General features: G+C 40.4%; 1 protein-coding gene across 2 annotated transcripts in view; it reads right to left on the reverse strand.

Annotated features, from left to right (window-relative positions):
• Positions 1-18456, reverse strand: part of NBAS (NBAS subunit of NRZ tethering complex) — a 372519-nt gene that overhangs the window by 119666 nt on the left and 234397 nt on the right. For both annotated transcript variants that reach the window (XM_064363868.1, XM_064363867.1), the window contains 2 exons: positions 9350-9426; positions 8819-8956 (listed from right to left, as the gene is read on the reverse strand). In XM_064363868.1, coding sequence (XP_064219938.1) covers positions 8819-8956; positions 9350-9426 — 215 coding nt within the window. The remainder of the gene's footprint in view (positions 1-8818; positions 8957-9349; positions 9427-18456) is intronic.

Here is an 18456-nt window from a genome sequence, read left to right on the forward strand (position 1 = left end):
CTTGGCAATGTAATTCTTCAGTGAGGTGAATAAAGTATGATTTCTTTAAAGAATATGGTCAACTCCCTGTGAAAGCAAAATATGCATAAATATTCATGACAACAAAATGCTCAATGACTTAATCTACTGCTTACTAGTAGAGGTAATAAATCCATTCTGGTTTAATAGTCTCTACATTTCTTGTTAATATTATTTGGAAAGTTTTAAACAGGTGGTGTGTTTCCCCTTTAGGGTTGTCATTTTGCTTGAGATAATTTTCTACTTAGTATTTTCAATTAGTAGCTTAAAAAAACTCATTTTAGAAATAGTCTACCATAAAGTTCTGAATTTCATCCCCTGCTGAGTTTGTTTCCCTAGTCTATAAAACTAAAGGACATGTTTCCATTTTTAAACTGATTTTATCTTCTGAACACTTTTTTAAAAGAATGCTGCAAAGATCACACTTCAAAATATATTTACAATAATTACAAAGGTAAGATATGAAGCAAAAAAAAAATCAAAGTACAGAACAATGTGCACAGCCTATTTAACATCTGTCTAAAAAACCAGTTATGTAAGTATGTACAGCCATCAGCTATCTTTGGATGGATACAAATGGGAAACTCTGACTTTTTGTTATATACTATTTCAACCACTTGAGTTTTTGGATCACGTGTGTATTCTTTGTTAAATATAAAAATGAGTTAATTAGAACAAATACTAGAAGAGAAAATTCTCTCGGATGACCATTTGCCAACCATCAATATATAAAATTAAAAGAAAAATGCAGGTGAGGGAGGCGGCTCCACGGATCCTCTGAGAGCTGCTGGGATCCAGGGGCCTCTGCTGGCTCAGGATGGTGCTGCCCTTCAGGATGTACAGGCTGTGCATGAGAAATAAGCACATGAGTTCTATCAATACTTTTATTCAAGGCTAGTAATCCACCTAAGCTGGCATTCCTGCAGCGCGTAACTCCAGGGTGTGGAAAGAGAAAATGTGAAAAGACTGTGGAATTAGAAACAAGCTGAACTGACAACTGAGTGAAAGCTAAGCTTCACTGGGTGTGATTATGCGTAGGCAACAAATTGAAACCACTTTGATTTCAATTTCCAAGATGATTCATCTGGAGTTTGTCATATTTAATTCCAAACTCAGCAGTGCTGTTTTATGCAGAGGAAGATGCTGAAAACACTCAAATAATGAGCCATTAGGCAGTCAATGAAAACCTCCTGTATACTCAAAACATCCAACATCCGGCTATCATGTCTACCGGTGTTTCCTTCAAATCCAAGAGGGTCAGAACTCACCACTGCAAACCTGAAGCCTCAAGCTGTCCTGACATGCAGCACGTGGCATGACTCCTGATCTCATCTACGTGCCAATCAATGGTCACGGAATAACTACAATGCGCTGGGTCTGGGGATACAGGGAGCAATAGAATTCCTCTCTTCAAATAATGCTGCCACACCAAGAGGAGAAAGATATGTATCAACTGTAATCCTAAAAGAATTGCTTCCATGGGTGTACACACAAGGAACAGAAAGAGAGGGAAGGAGACAAAGCAAGGCTTCAGAGGGGGTGCCTCTGAGCTCAGACTTGCCTGCTCACAGGGGGAGGAGGAAGAAGTTCTTCAGATGGAGAACTGGATCTGCATGTGCACAGAGGCACAACAAAGGATGTTAAATTCAGGGAAATCTAAGTTCTGAGTTGCCGGAATATAAATTTCAAAAGAAGTAGTGTCAGGAAACACGGCTGGAGGGACAAGGAAGAGCCCGCCAGTTCACTGAGGGTCTTACCTGTTATTGCCAGGATGTTACCTGGTAGACATGGAGCGGCACATGAAAATATCCTGCTGGGAATTACCCCTGAGGTTTGCGTGCTGCAAATAGCACTCACATCTGAAAAAGAGTGACACTGCTTCTTTGGAAACAAAGCTTGAGTGGCCGCTGTCCAAGTAAAAAGCAGGTAAAGCCTGGAATCAGGGGCTTTAAATGACAGGATGTCACTTTCTACCAGAGTAACCTTGAGCAAGTAACCACATTTCTGAGTCATATCTTCTACAAAGAAGATGGCTTTTCTGCAAAATGAGGTTGCTCAAAGGATCAAACAGCAGAATGAACATGAAAGGTACTTTAAGATAGCTGTTTGGAAAACCCCACACCGTGTTTTCCTCTGCTCCCACTCCACAACAATCATCATTAACACAGAAGATGTCTGTGACCAAGAGTTGGGGAGAGTTTCTCCCCACCAAGTGAGCAATCAGTTGGGGAGCAGACAGGAACTCGGTGTCCTCCAATTCAGTTCCTGGAGACACTGTCAGATCTGATGTTTAAGAACAGAAAACATCTAGCACAGGAGACAATTAAAGCCAGAGGGCAGCAAGGCAGCTTATCCCACCCTCTTCCAGTAAGATGAAAAATATTTAAGCAATAGAATGCACATGCTCTGACAGAGGTAAGTACATGGGAGTACAAAAGCACATTGGGAGGACCTGACCCAGCTTGGGAGGACTGAAGAAAGGTTCCTGAGTGAGGTGACACCTGAACCAAGTAGCTAAGCAAAGAAATGGTGGCAAAAAGCATTACAGGGAGAGTTTTTGGTATGGCTGCAGCACAGAAAGATGAAGTTGGAAAAACAGAAGCTGGATCATGGGGACGTGCAGAACGTGCTGGGGCAATGGGAGGTTCCTTAAGGATTCTGGGCAGAGAGAAGGATGTCTACAACTGCATTTTAGAATGACTACTCTGGCAGTCGTTTGGGGGAAAATATAAAAGCAAAAAAATGAAGACAAGGTAATGTTCACCAGGCTGTCACAGGAGTTTAGGTGAAGAACTACGGAGGACTGAAGTAAGGTGAGGACACGGGGTGAAGAGACGGAAACAAATGGAGAAGCGGTAACTCTCCCCCCTTACTCGTGACACATCTGTATGTCCAGAAGAGATTCAGAATACCTTTGCATCTTGATGGGGAAAAACATCCCAGTTTCTAATTCTTCATTTCTCCTTTTAGACCAACAATCAGACGCTTTCCACAGGTTGCCAGGAAGCCCCTGGAGAACTAGCTGGCTCATGACCTGCCCATGTGCTGTCTCAGGCTACCAGAGGGCACCTCCTTCTGTCTGGAGCAGCTGACAGGTTAGACATCACGTGTTCAGGCAACATCGCCAGGCCCCATGAACTTTACTGGCTTCTATTCCCACAGAATTAATGCTGCTTCCTCAAGCCATGACTCTGAAGAGCAGCCACCCTATGGTGTTGTGCCCAGAAAGGGAATGGTGGTGGGTGGCGGGAACTATGCCACAGGGTGGGTGGGTAGTATGACAACCAGGAATTTGAGGCCAAGAGCTAGCAGGAGGGCAGGAGAGCTCCAAGGGACACTTTCAAAGGAAAAGCCAGTTTGATACATGTGATGGTTAATATGAAGGTCAACTTGACTGGATTGAAGGATGCAAAGTATTGTTTCTGGGTGTGTCTGTGAGAGTGTTGCCAAAGGAGATGAACACTTGAGTCAGTGGACTGGGAGAGGCAGACCCACACTCAATGTGGGTGAGCACCACCTAATCAGCTGCCAGCGCAGCTAGAATAAAGCAGGCAGAAGATGGTGGGAGAAGACGACTGGCTAAGTCTTCCAGCCTTCATCTTTCTCCCGTGCTGGATGCCTCCTGCCCTCAAACATCAGATTCTAAGTTCTTCGGCTTTTGGACTCTTAGACTTACACCAGTGGTTTGCTAGTGGATCTCGGGCTTTCAGCCACATATTGAAGGCTGCACTGTCAGCTCCCCTTCTTTTGAGGTTTTGGGACTCGGACTAGCTTCCTTGCTCCTCGGCTTGCAGATGGCCTTTTGTGGGACTTCATCGTTGTGGGTGGTGTGAGTCAATATTGCTTAATAAACTCCTCTTCCTATATACATATATCCTATTCCTTTTGTCCCTCTAGAGAACGCTAATACAATAGAAACACAGTGATAGAAATAAGAATGAGAATTAACGGGCAGAGACGGTGGGTTGATAGAAAATGGATGGAAGAAACAGAAATTGGGTAAGAGGTAGAAAGGAATACAAATCCAGACTTATTCTTTATACTACAATGCCAAGCTCTATGTCCTCTAGAGTAGGTACTCTAATGCTGAATAGATAAAAGGGTACATGAAATATAAGACCTGGAAATAAAACACACTTTTCACCAAGTGGAAAGAACTGTAGGAACACAGAAGTGAAACCGAGATAAATACACCTTCGCTTTGAACCCTTAGCCTTCAGTATTTTGCTTTATTTCTCGGCAAGCTTCAGCTGTGGACATCCCAAATAGGGTTTCCTGGAGAGTGACTGCAGTATGTAAATTTGGAAAGAGTGGTGGCCAGATACGAAAAGTGGAATGGAAGGTAACAGATTTATCCTAACTTATCCGAGTCACAAACACTATGTGCATTAGTACAATTTTTATTGTGGTTCAAAGTAATTTACTATCAGGGAAACAGGAAAAATGTAAGTTGTACTACAATTTTCCTCCAAGATAACTACTTTAATTAAAGAAATGAAACTGAAGATGATAGGCCAGAATGTGGCTGTGCAGTCAGCTTTCTGGCTTTTTTAAAAGCTGTAACTTTGTCTGTCCCACATTCATCTTTAGTTCTCCATTTTACTGCCAGTCTAATCCACATTTACTTAACTGCCTCATACGAGTTTAGAGCAAGTGGCAAAGTCACTGGGGTCCGGCGCCATGCTATAGTCATCTCCCGACCCCAAGGCTCAGGAGCAGGGTGCGGCACATGAGGGATGCTTAAAGACTGACAGCTGATTGATGGAGTGGCTGATATGGTTAGGCTTTGCGTGTCTACCCGAATCTCATCTTGAATTATAATCCTGATAATCCCCATGTGTCAACGGAAAGACCACCTGGAGGTAACTGAATCATGAGGGCAGTTTCCCCTATGCTGTTCTCCTGATAGTGAGTGGTTCTCACAAGATCTGATGGTTTTATAAAGGGCTTTTCCTGCTTTGTTCAGCACTTCTCCTTCCTGCCGCCTTGGGAAGAAGGTGTCTTGCTTCCCCTTTGCCTTCCATCATGATTGAAAGTTTCCTGAGGCCTCCCCAGCCGTGCTGAACTGTGAGTCAATTAAGCCTCTTTCCTTCATAAATTACCCAGTCTCGGGTAATTATTTACAGCAGTATCAAAACAGATTACAACAGCTGAAGGAATTAGGAGTCAGACGCAAGTAAAAAAGGAAAAAGAAACAGACTAAAACAATAAATTAATACTGCAGAAAGTGTGGTGCTGCTATAAAGGTACCCGAAAATGTGAAAGTAACTCTGGAACTGAGCAACAGGCAGAGGTTGGAACAGTTTGGAGGGCTCAGAAGAGGACAGAAAGATGTGCAAGAGTTTAGAACTTCCTAGAGACTTGTTGAATGACTTTGGCCAAAATGCTGACAGAAGTATGGACAAGGAAGTCCAGGTTGAGGTAGTCTCAGATGGAGATGAGGAGCTTGTTGGGGACAAAGGTGACTCTTGCTATTCTTTAGCAAAGAGACTGGTGGCATTTTGCCCCTGCCCTAAAGACCTGTAGAACTTTGCTTGAGAGAGATGACTTAGGGTATCTGGTAGAATAAATTTCTAAGAAGCAAATCATTCAACAGGTGACTTGAGTGCTCTTAAAAGCAATCGGTTTTATGCATTCACAAAGAGATTGTTTGGAATTAGAACTCATGATTAAAAGGGAAGCAGAGCAAAGTCACTTATAGGAAGGAACTAACTTGCTTTTGATTTTATAGACTCATAGGCAGAAGGGACATGCCTTGTCTCAGATAAGATTTTGGACTTGGACTTCTGGGATAATGCTGGAATGAATTAAGACTTTGGCAAACTGTTGGGAAGGCACACCTGGTTTTGAAATGTGAAAGGGACATGAGGTTTGGGAGGTGCCAGAGGCAGAATGATACGGTTAGTTTTTGTGTCCCCACCCAAATATCATCTTGAATTATAATCCCCATTATCTCCACATATCAAGGGAGAGACCAGGTGGAGGTAACTGGATCATGGGGTTGGTTTCCCCCATGCTGTTCTCATGAGATCTCATGGTTTTATAAGGAGCTCGACCTCTTTGCTTGCCATTTCTCTTTCTTGACATTTTGTGAAGAAGGTGCCTTGGTTTCCCCTCACCTTCCTCCATGAGTATAAGTTTCCTGAGGCCTCCCCAGTCATGCTGAACTGTGAATCAATTACATCTCTTTCCTTTATAAATTACCCAGTCTTGGGCAGTTCTTTTTCTTTTTCTTTTGAGATGGAGTTTCACTCTTGTTGCCCAGGATGAAGTGCGATGGCGCCATCTCGGCTCACTGCAATGTCCACCTTCCATATTCAAGCAATTCTCCTGCCTCAGCCTCCCCAGTAGTTGGGATTACAGGTGCCCGCCACCATACCCAGATAATTTTTGTATTTTTAGTAGAGATGAGATTTCACCATGTTGGCCAGTCTGGTCTCCAACTCCTGACCTCAGGTGATCCACCTGCCTCAGCCTCTCAAAGTGCTGGGACTGCAGGCATGAGCCACGGAGCCTGGGCTGGGAAGCTGTTTATAGCAGTATGAAAACAGACAAATACAGAGGCCTTCCAATCTTACGTATTCTGGAAAGGTATAGCAAGGGGTAGGCACACAGTAGGGCCTTAATACAGATGACATAATTGGAATGGAAGAGTGAGATCCAATTTCAGCATTGGCATCCTATGTCAATGACATCTACTTAGAGACCACAGTCAAATATATTTTGAGAATTCAACTGACTTTTAGGGGAAAAAAATTCAAGTTTACAATAAGGTACTATGCATTTGGTCAAAGTAAAGCTTCATTGTGTTTCAGTGTACTTAAGAGGAAATTATTTGTACACACATAGCACTAATGAAAAGATAAGAGTAAAATAAACTCTCCAAATTTCCACTTAATCACTTCAGTCCCTTAATTTATAACATATATTAATGCATGTTTGTTATTTCACATAAAACCATACCTGAAATATTAAAAAACACAAATTACTAGAGTATAATTTTATATAAAATAAGTATCTGCCCAAGCAGCAGTAGTTACCAGAAAACAAAACACAAAATTCCCAAAATAAAGTAATACCTTAGGTGAACTGGTTAAAAGAATAAAGCATTCCTGTTTCTTATCCAGATGTTGACATGAGAATAAAACTATGCCTCAAACCAGTACACACCTAACAGTGATGTGTCCTGGGAGAGTCACCTATTACGGACGGTCCTCCCATGTGTCTTACTGAAAATAAACACAGATGGATGAAAACCTGAAAGCCTATCTATCACCACAAATGGAATGTTTTCACTTCCTTCTAGGTTCTTAGATGTGGTTTGGAAGGTTGAAGCGGGCTAGAACTTTGATAGACACATGAAATTATTTCTTTACACAAAATGTAAGACCTGGAAAAAAATACGCGTCCTACCATATGAAAGAACTGTAAGAACATAGAAAGAAAACAAGATAAATGCACCTTTACTTTTAACCCTTATCTTTCAGTATTATGCTTTATTTCTTTGCCAGTTTTAATTGTGGAATTTTTTTTTTTTGAGTTTTGCTCTTGTTGCCCAGGCTGGAGTGCAATTGGTGTGACCTCAGCTCACTGCAAACTCCACCTCCCGGGTTCAAGTGATTTTCCTGTCTCAGCCTCCCAACTAGCTGGGCTTACAGCCATGTGCCACCACGCCTGGCTAATTTTGCATTTATAATAGAGACAGGGTTTCTCCATGTTGGTCAGGCTGGTCTTGAACTCCTGACCTCATGTGATCCACATGCCTCAGCCTCCCAAAGTGCTGGGATTACAGGCATTAGCCACCACGCCCTGCCTTAATTGTGGAAATCTTAAACAGGCTTTCTTATAGAGTGACTGCAATATCTGAGTTTGGGAAGAGTGACGGTGAGATACAAAAGGTGGAATAGAATTTAATGATTTTCTCCTAATTTAATCCAGTCACAAAATAGTACATGCTTTGGGACTTTTCATTTTGGTATAAAGTAATTTACTATCAGGGAAAACAGGAAAAATAGAAGTTGTATTAGAATTTGTTTGGGGTTGAGGAAGGAGAAATCTTGTCTCAATAAAATCTGGACCTTGGATATATACATATAGTGGATTATAAAGTCTATTTATCTACTCTTAAAATGTTCCAGTACAAAAATCAGATAATTTCCCAATGCTGATAATTAAAACTGGTATGTCTATACAAGTACTTGGAGGGATTTTCCAGTGGCATCTGCAATATTTTTGTGTCCACAAAAGAAGGCACATGTAACCTGAGGCCATGTTTACCTGTTTTCACTTGGAAATTAACAATAGTTACATAAAAGCTGTCTGAGGCTTGTGACAAGTAGGAACAATATATTTCAACATTCTGTCTGTACAACTGACCACTTCATATCTCTGGCTTAAAAAAATAATAAAAGTGCAGTTATTACTCCATGGATTAAGCTGTCTACTTTCCCAAATTAGGCACAGCCATCTTTCTTTAAGAAAGTAAATTTAAAACCAATTCTCCGTTTTGCCTTTCCTACTACTTAGCTACTCCTAACTAAGAACTTAGTAATAATAAAGTAAATGAAGGAAAAGTCAGAGGGAGGAATCAGCACTCACAATAAATATCAAACTCTACTTACTGATACCTGGCAAAGCAACTTTGTCGAATACAGAAAAGCCAAGGGCCATCTGCCACTTGGAATACATTCTGGATAAAAACGCAATCCAAAAGTTCCTCCAAAAAATAAACACGTGTTTTGAGTATTTCAGAAAAGGCTTAACTTTGCTCATTAATAAGGTGGAAATCATGAAGACTCACCCTGTAAAGAGGATGGCATTTGTCCCTGAAACATGGGGCCAATCGGGCATAGATCTGTAGGCTATAGTAATAGGCTGCCAGCTGGAGAGAGATCGCAGAGTGGGACTGCTTTTCAAAGCACCGGTTAGCATCTAACACCTAGGAGGGGACATGTGAGAATTAACTCAGCTGAAAGGAAATTAAGAAGATCATTATAAACCATTACATTTCTAGTCATTCCTGCAGATTTTTCATACAAAGTTTCCATTATATCAACTCAAGCTCAAGCTCAAGATCAACTTAATAATGACTAAGTTAAAAATCACAAGGCACTATAAAGCATATCCTATGCACATAAAAGTGGATGTAAAGATCGACATTGAAGCTAACTGTAGAACTGATTCTGTAGATACTGATCAGGGTCCATTTAGCACCTAAGAACTAAGAAGAGGAAATGACATGCAATAAACAATTTTAGCGATGAAAATTCACAGTATACACTTTTCATTTAGTCATTTTTAGGTTCTTCTTCATTGGTAAGGGCAAACTTACCTGTGGTAAGGCAAGAAGATAAGCAAGAGCCAAGGTCATGTCATTTGGCAAGGCTTCACTTGCTAGCTGCAAGAGAACTGAATGCAGAAAAGAAATGTTATTTTGCTGAGGCTGCATGTGAAATTTATAGTTACTAAGTGCCATGTTTTTAGCCCTATAAGATTTCAACAAATAATTAGTGGCAGGGACCTTTTATAAAAGTCTATTTGGTATCATCTAAACACAGATCATATGGAATTGTGTTGAACAGTAACATTACCTTAACTCAGAAAAAGGACACTGTTGGTAACATACACATGAAGAAATTTGCTCAGGGCAGCTGCAAAGGCTAAGTGCAAAGACATTAGGGAGGCTTGGTTTCCTAGAGCTACATCTTTCCGTTAGATTGATGCAGACAGTGCTACAAAATGATGTGCATCAATGTTAGCTAATATGGAGGCTGAAAATATGATCAGAGCAATAAAATAGCTTTATGAGTGCAAATTTGGGGTAAATCTTTTGATTACTACAATAACACGATTTTGTTCTTTCCAATAACACCCTTCTTCATCATGCTCCACAAAAAGAAAATCAGTCTTTTGTTTTGCTTGTATGTCTTAAAATATCCCAACCATTAAAAACTTTTCCTTCTCATGTAAATTTTTTCACAAGCCACAACTTGTCAATGTCATAGCTTTAACATAAAAGCATGAGTTGCCAATACACTCTGTGTTTGTACACAGTTGTTTCAGTAAGAATGTAGCCTATTCATTTAGGGTCTCAGTAGCAAATACTAGGTAGTCATATGTAATCACAGTATGAACCCAATATTTTTAAAAAATACAGTCTCATGATCAGCACTAATGAAGGAGAACAGTATATGAACAATTCTAAGTAAATGATATTTGACTTTGGAAATGCATCATATGATTCTTTCAGAAGATTTACCTTCCCAATTATGTCTTATGTAGAATAACGTTTAAGTTGTTTGTATAATCTCTGTTTAGCTGATAGTCTAGGCACTGGGAACGGTGGGAGGGTGAAGAGGGACCTACAAATGGCTCAAGTGTCAGAGACTGACCTAGAACTCAAAATTTCCTGTGGATGATTCACAGAGAAAAACTACTGTGTCTTCCCCACTGTGTATCTACAAAGGGAACATCAGTTCTCCAAACACTCATTTACTACATGTTATCCAAACCTTATGAACAAAATGGACCACTAGCCAACCTCAGCCCCTGCAAGGAATCATACAGTTTTAGAGACATTTTATAATCAAAAGCTATTTATTTCAAGGTGCACTTACAAATTTATTCCTTCACTCAACATCAGCAAGAACCTTCTTCAAACCAGATACTGTCTTAAGAATTAGAACCCTTTTAAGAATAAAAAGACTCTTAATAAATAATTTAAAATACAATTCAAAGGGCACCAATCAAATTTTGTACAAACTATTACAAGATCAAAGAAGAGGTAGCTGGGCATCGGGCTACTGCCTGCAATCCCAACACTTTGGGGGGCCAAGGTGGGAAGATCGCTTGAGTCCAGGAGTTTGAGACCAGCCTGGACAACACAGTGAGACCCCATCTCTACAGAAAATTTAAAAAATTAGCTGGGCATGGTGGTATGTGCATATAGTCCCAGCTACTCAGGAGGCTGAGGAGGAAGGATCATTTGAGCCCAGGAGGTTGATGCTGCAGTGAGCTATGATTGTGCCACTACATTGCCTGGATGACTGAATAAGACCCTGAAAAGGGGAGGGAACGGAAGGGGAGGGGAGGGGAGGGGAGGGGAGGGGAGGGGAGGAAGAAAGAAAGAAAGAGAAAGAAAGAAAGAAAGGACAGAAAAAGAAAGAAAGAGAGGGAGGGAGGAGGAGGGGAGGGGAAGGGAGGCAGGAGAAGGAGGGGGAGGAAAAGGAGAAGAAAGAAGGAGAAAAAGAAGGATGAGGAGGAAGAGGAGGAGGAAAGAAGGAAAAGAAAGAAGGAGAAGGAGAAGAAGGAAGAGAAGAAGAAGGAGGAGAACAGAAAAGAAGAGGAGGAGGAGGGGAAGTGGGGGAGGGGAAAGGGGAGGCAGAAAATTGGTGAATATACCCTAGAAGACTATTAACAAGTGAAGAATGAAAGTGTTAAGCTATAAATTTTTGATACCAGAAAAAGAAAAAGAAAGCATGTAGAAATGGCTGAAAATTCTGCGCCATTTGAGAGGATTTACTTAGATCCTAGAAATAACATAGTATACAAATACACAACACACACAAACACACACAACACAGACACACACACGGCTGTCACTTTGACTTATGGATACCTTATATATTCCACCATTTGATACCTCCCTAACAGTGCTTCAGGATCCTTATTTTGAGAGAAAAATAAATCTGTTTCATATACTAATAATTCTTCTCTGTTAATTTTATTTCTTATAGTCATTTACAAGGCGAACTTCAACTGCAACCTCACCCGGTTTTTTCCCCCAACCCATTTTAATTTTCTTCAGATACTCCCTTCTTTAGACACAAAAGAGAACAATTTTCCAATAAGCATATCTGAACCCACTCATTAAACTCTGCACTGTCTCTTCACAGGAGCCCTCAGGGGCCCTTATTTCAGGTGTGTGTTTGTTTCTCCAGCTTGGAGACCTTTCTTGGAGTTGTGGTTGGAGCCAACCTCAGGCCCACCTAGGAAATGAAGTCCTATTACTGTCTTCCAGTCACATCTAAGTTTTTATCATTCCCTTGTCCGCATGTCTCACCAGTACCCAAATAAAATGAAAATCCCAGGCATGTTTTAGAACAATTATCACAACATCCACCCAATCTTTCCCTTCACTTAATATACATTTGCCCATTTCTAAAAAACAACGCACCCTCACGGATAAAAATATGAGACCACTGAAAATGTTCCAAAGAATATGCTACAGGCTCGAGGAAAATCCCAAAACAAAAAAACAAAAACAACCCAACAAAAAGCAGCAACGATGATATCGCTGGAATAAATGCAGAGTCCCCAGGAAATGTTGAGAGAATTTTCACCTAGATACTTAAGTTCTAGTAGGTTTATTTTTTAAATAGTTATAGACAAAATTCACAAAATGGTCACTAACATTTTTTGAACATATATAATTGAACACAAGGCTTATAGGAGGCAAAAAAAGAAAACACATAGTTAATTTTCATGAGTTCAAAGTAATGACAAAAATCACCCTCATAAAGTTGTCTAAAGGGTCATCACTGTTATTTTTACTAAGTGGTGAAAAATCATCATCCTGAAATACAGATGTTTGTTCCAATGATATCTACATAGACTTTACTTCATAAATACAACTATACGAATCATGTTTATTTTTTCTTTTTTACACGGCTTTGACATGACGGAGGCCTTGCTAATCCTCGAGAGACTTCCCTCCCAGATCTAGTTACTTGCCTGTGAAACAACTTGCCTGTGAGCACACATCTGACATGCCAATCAAGCAACCCACAGCCCATACTTTGAACCACCTCTCCATCTTGGCTTTTCTACTCCAAGAGGCAATAATTCTCTATTTTAATCACTCCACAGCAAGGTAACTAAACAATCAGAGATCAACCCTACATACCAGAGCCTACCCAAATTATCCATACTATCTAATCATCAATTTGCCCAACCTTGCCTACCCTGCCTCGTCCATTACTTCCCATAAAACCTGGGCCCTTGCCCAGCTTTCCTCTTCCTCCTTCTGCCTCTAAACCACCAGATGCTTCTCCACCTGGGTGTGGCCTGTCTTCCATTTTCAGGGATCTGTGAATATAAACTTCTTCATTCATAACAATCATTTCCATGTCTGCGAGTTTTACTAATACCCAAATAAAACCAAAATCCTAGGCAGGTTTTAGAACAACTATAACAAAATCTACAAATATATAATGAAACTCTTGCCTACAAAATCAAGCAGAATGCTACAGCAGGAAAGAAACCATTGTCAGAACCAGAAAGTCCTCGGATCAAAGCTCAGGGGCCCAACTGATTGACCACATAATTTTGAGTTTCAGAATTCAGAATGTTTTGGACTTTAGGAGGTTGTGCTATATATGCATCATATATTACATGATACCCTATGTATGGTATGGGAACACCCAATAATCAAAGACATTAATATCCCTGTTGCAAAAGATTTGAATACTTATGTTAAGTGAGATAAGCAGACTATAAAGTAGACTCATGTCAGTTTAGATCAGGTTTCGACGCCAAACAAATTACAAAACTCTTTCTGGTTTTCAAAGGGTTTTAGATTTGGGATCTGGAACATTATTTGCCTCCTATGTAAATGAGGATTAAGTGAGGTAAAATATGCAAAGTGCAGAGCATCACTCTAGCTACAGAAAGTACGCAGTAGGTTCCCTCCCTCCCTCTATAAACTACAGGCTTGAGGAAGCAAATTCTTTTCTTCAATTATAACATGTTTCCATTTCCCCCTAAAAAAAATGACAGATGAAAGGTTCTTCCAATAACAACCACCGTGCAACAGAGACAATTATTTCCATTTTATACAAATCATAATTATTAATGAATTAATGATTGCATTTAAGCATAAAAACTAATTTCATCAAGAAGCAAGAGCAGACTTAAACAGTCACACCTGATGAGCCGATACACGCCTGTCACCATATTTCCTGTGGCTTAGCTGCTTCTCACTGAGCACTCAGCAATCATTTGAATTAGTTCCTCCTCACAACTTCTCTATGGAAAAAGTCAGATGTTTTCCTCAACTTACAAAAGAGGGTTTTGAATCACAGTAACTTTTTTATTTGCCCGGTGCCAATACACAAGTAAATCACCTCAGTGTTAGAAAAGAATTCTCCCCTTGAAAACTCTCCATTCTGTCAAGCTCCAGAGTCCCTTTTCTTTTCACTGGAACCTTACTAGTGAGTGGTCTGCCCCACTGCACCCACTACCTTAACACTCACTCTTTCCACAACTCCTTCTATCCCTGGGTCCCAACTAATATGACCTCCAAAGGTCACCAAACGCAAGGTCTTTTCTCTCTCTTTTCTTTCTTAAATCTCACTGTGGCACCAGGCACTGCCAGACAGGCTTGCTTTGGCTTCAAGGACACTGGGTTCTCCTGATTCTGTTCCTCAGATGGTCCTCCTCTGTGTGCCTCACCAGATCTTCGTCCTTGATTGTTCAATGTGCGTATTCAGTTAGGTCAGTTCATCACTATCTCCTAATCCCACCTTACATGCCCACCTAGAGAATTCAACTATTTTTTTTCTTTCCTTTTTAAAGAGATGGGGTCTTGGTCTATTGCTCAGGGTATAGTGCTCAATGGCACAATCTTGGCTCACTGCAGCCTCAAAATCTGGGCTCAAGTGAACACCTCCTGCCTCAGCCTCCCATGTAGCTATAGAATGACAGGCATGTGCCACCACGCCTGGCTATTTCCTTAACATTTTTTTTGTAGAGACAAGGTATTCTCATGTTGCCTAAGCTGGTCTTGAATTCATGACCTCAAATGATCCTCCTTCCTTGATTCCCAAAGTGCTGGAATTACAGACATGAGCTACTGTGCCTGACCTCAATTCTGTTCTAAATTCAACTGGTACCCTGGTCTATTTTCCTGCTATTTAGGTTTGAACCATCTCACAAGACTTGCCTTACCAACTCCTTGTTGGACACTGTCACTCAAATGCTACCCCAAATTAATCATTCTTTACCCAATATCTTTCATATTTCTAAAATAGTACCTTATCTTCCCAATAAACTAAACTTAACATCACAGAGCCATCTTGGACTTCATTCCTCTCCTCTGCTGCCAGCACTTGGTTCATCATCAAATCCTACTGAATAATTTCCAAAGAACTCTTTCATAAACACTTTGTTTTCACTGCCACAAACTCTTAAGCTTCAATTGTTGAAAAATTAGACCCTTTCAACAGCCCCCCAATGCTGCTCTACCTGATGCCTTCAGTCTTTCTCCTTCCAGCACTTTCTTAAAATAGCAGTTTCATATTAATTTTACTCAAGCACTGGGTAATTGTATCATCCTCTAGCTCAGAGAAAGAAAAGACTCTTCATTAGTTTTCCATTCCCTAAAAAAATAAAAGTTAACATTTCCTATTGAGCATTTAAAGTCTCCATAAATATGTTGTGGTTTTGATTTGCCATTAAACCTACCCTGTACGTCAACCCAATCAGTCTGAATCCAAACTCTCTGCCTGTGCTCATGCCATTGCCTTGTATAACACAAATAATAAAATTAATCTAAAACAAAAATAACTATAATTTTAAAAATATATGCTCTGAGAAGCCAAACATGAAATAGGTGTTTTACATCAATTAGCTCTAAGTGTCTCAAAAGTCCTGCAAGGAGATAGTATTATCTTGTTTGTACACAGGCTTGGAAGCTTACGTAAATCTGCAAAACTCAGAAAGGCAGTTCATCTGGGAAGACAGAAAACAAGATCCAAAATAAGATCGACATCTTTCTTGATCAGTCCTATCAGGCTATTGACAACCTTACACTATGACAAACAATTAACATATGCCATTGTAAGAATGTGAAAGAAGAGATTCTTAGGATAAATTCCTAGAAGTAGAACTCCTGGGTCGAACAATACATGCAACTGCATTCATTGGTACTGTCATGTGCTTTTTAAATTCTCACGTTGAGCATCTCCTCATTTCAGCATCTCCTCCAGAAATGCTGTTGAGCTTGTGCAGTTCACCCACCTGAACATCCATGTGGTCTAATTCCCTAGGGACTTCTTGACATCTATTTCAACCACCCAAGCCAGTTAGAGAATGTGCAAAATTCTCTCGACCAGTTAAAGACTTCATTCATGAGTTGACTTCTCAGAATTAATCCTAAGCAAAAGGCTCTTTGGCTTTCTATTACCCTTTCTGGGAAACTATGATTCAGACTCTAACCACACATCACCTGGTAAACTCCAGGGAAATTCAGAATAGTAACTCTATTTAAATTCTTCAGTGATTGGGTTCTATTATCCAGATAGCCCTCCTACAGATTAAAATGTAAACTCTAGACAAAATATAAAAAACAAGTATTAAAAGGCTGGGCGAGGTGGCTTATGCCTGTAATCCCACCACTTTGGGAGGCTGAGGCAGGTGAATCACTTGAAGCCAGGAGTTCAAGACCTGCCTGGTAAAGATGGTAAAACCCCATCTCTACTAAAAATACAAAAAACTATCCAGACATAATGGCGTGCACCTGTAGTCCCAGCTACTCAGGAGGATGAAGCATGAGAATTGCTTGAACCCAGGAGGTGGAGACTGCAATGAGCTGAGATCACACCACAGCACTCCAGCCTGGGCAACAGAGAAACTCTCCATCACAAAACAAACAAACAACAACAACAACAAACAAGCATTAAAAGCCACTGGATAGTTGCCTAAAAAAAACCCAGAAACTGGAAGATGGCTGCCATTTGAAGGAATGAATGATACTGGTGAGTTTCCCATCTTTACAGTTTCAATCCTAAGGGCAAACTCCTGCCTGTGCCATGCTGGGCAGGTAAAACTCAGATAGAAAACCTGCAGTCTTGAAACATCACGGTCCAGAAAATCCACAACAGCTGAAAGTAAGAGAAATCCGGCGGTTCCTTATAAAACTAAACAAACCCATAACCTTTGACCCAGCAATTCTACCCATAAGAAATAAAAATACATGTCCACAAAAACATCTGTATGAGAGTTCACAGTAGCTTTTTAAAAAAAATAACAGCCATGAGCCAAATCCTTTTTTTTTTTTTTTTAAGATGGAGTCTTACTCCTTCGCCCAGGCTGGAGTGCAGTGGCATGATCTTGACTCACTACAACCTCTGCCTCCTGGGTTCAAGCAATCCTCCTGCCTCAACCTGCCCCAGGTATCCTTTAATAGAAGGGTGGATGAACAGTTTTATATGCATACAATGAAATACTACTCAATAATTTAAAATAAAAACCTACTGACAATGCCATATAGATGAATCTCAAAAATGCACTTTAAGTGTCATACAAAACAATACTTACTATATAATTGCATTTAATGAATTCTAGAACAAGTAAAACTAATCTACAGTGGGGAAAAATCAGAGCATGGGGTGCCCTATAGGAAGTGTGGGTTGGGCGTGTGCTAAGAAGAGGATCAGACTTTAGGGTGGCAGTAAGGTCTCTGCATCTTGACAGGAGTTACACAGGTGCTGTACTTGTCAGAATCTGTCCAGTCATACAAGTAAGATTTTTGTATTTCACTGTGAATTTTGAAACATACAAAGGTAAAAATTGCTCATTCTAGTTAAAGATATGCCATGTAGTGCCAAGAGGTGAAGTTTACTGAGGTCTGTAATTTACTTCGAAATGCATCAAAAATGAAGTTGAGTTTGACTGATTGAGGGGTGGAGAAATATAGGTATAGTAAATGTGGCAATGTTAATTGAAGAGTATATGGGAGTTCACTGCAGAAGTATTTCAACTTTACTGTGAATTTTTAATTTTCTCAATAAAAATGCTGGGGAAGAAAAGAGAAAGAAATCCTCCCTGAAAACTGTGTCAAATGCTTAAGCTCCCTGTCAGTTACTTATTCCCCATAGCGGGGGTTCCTAAAAGGTGCTTCTGGACAAGTTATTTATGCCTGGTCTCCAGCACTGCACTCAGCCGGCTGAGTCTCTGGCTACACTAAACCCATGACCTCCCAGATGCTTCAAAACTGGAAGAATCACAGGCATCAAGTATACCATTCTCCATATGACTTGAGATGAAAGGAATCTCTCTTCTCTAATCTCTAACACAATTGTTGCTGAAGTTATCTCATGACTCTTTTTCTCCTACACGGTGATCCCAGGCCATTCATCTCTATAACCCAAATGCCTAGCCCAGGGCTCTCCTAACTAACATGAATTGTAGGGAACTGATGGGGATGGTGGAGGACATGAGTCTCCCTCCACTCCACTCCTGGGCATCAAAACTGTCTCAGCAGCCCTCATCCAGACTCAGAGTTTCTAATCAGATGGAAATCAAAACTCACACTTGGAGGCTTCTTAGCCTTGGAATTTGTACACCATATGAAGTAGTATTTGACAAAATATTCAGAGAAGATGGTAAGCAGATTTCACTGGAATGCACAACATGTAATATTGTCTAGAGACTGAATCA

The sequence above is a fragment of the Aotus nancymaae genome, unplaced genomic scaffold (assembly GCF_030222135.1).
Source record: "Aotus nancymaae isolate 86718 unplaced genomic scaffold, 86718_ANA_hifiasm-v0.15.2.pri h1tg000057l, whole genome shotgun sequence".
Lineage (NCBI taxonomy): Eukaryota > Metazoa > Chordata > Mammalia > Primates > Aotidae > Aotus > Aotus nancymaae.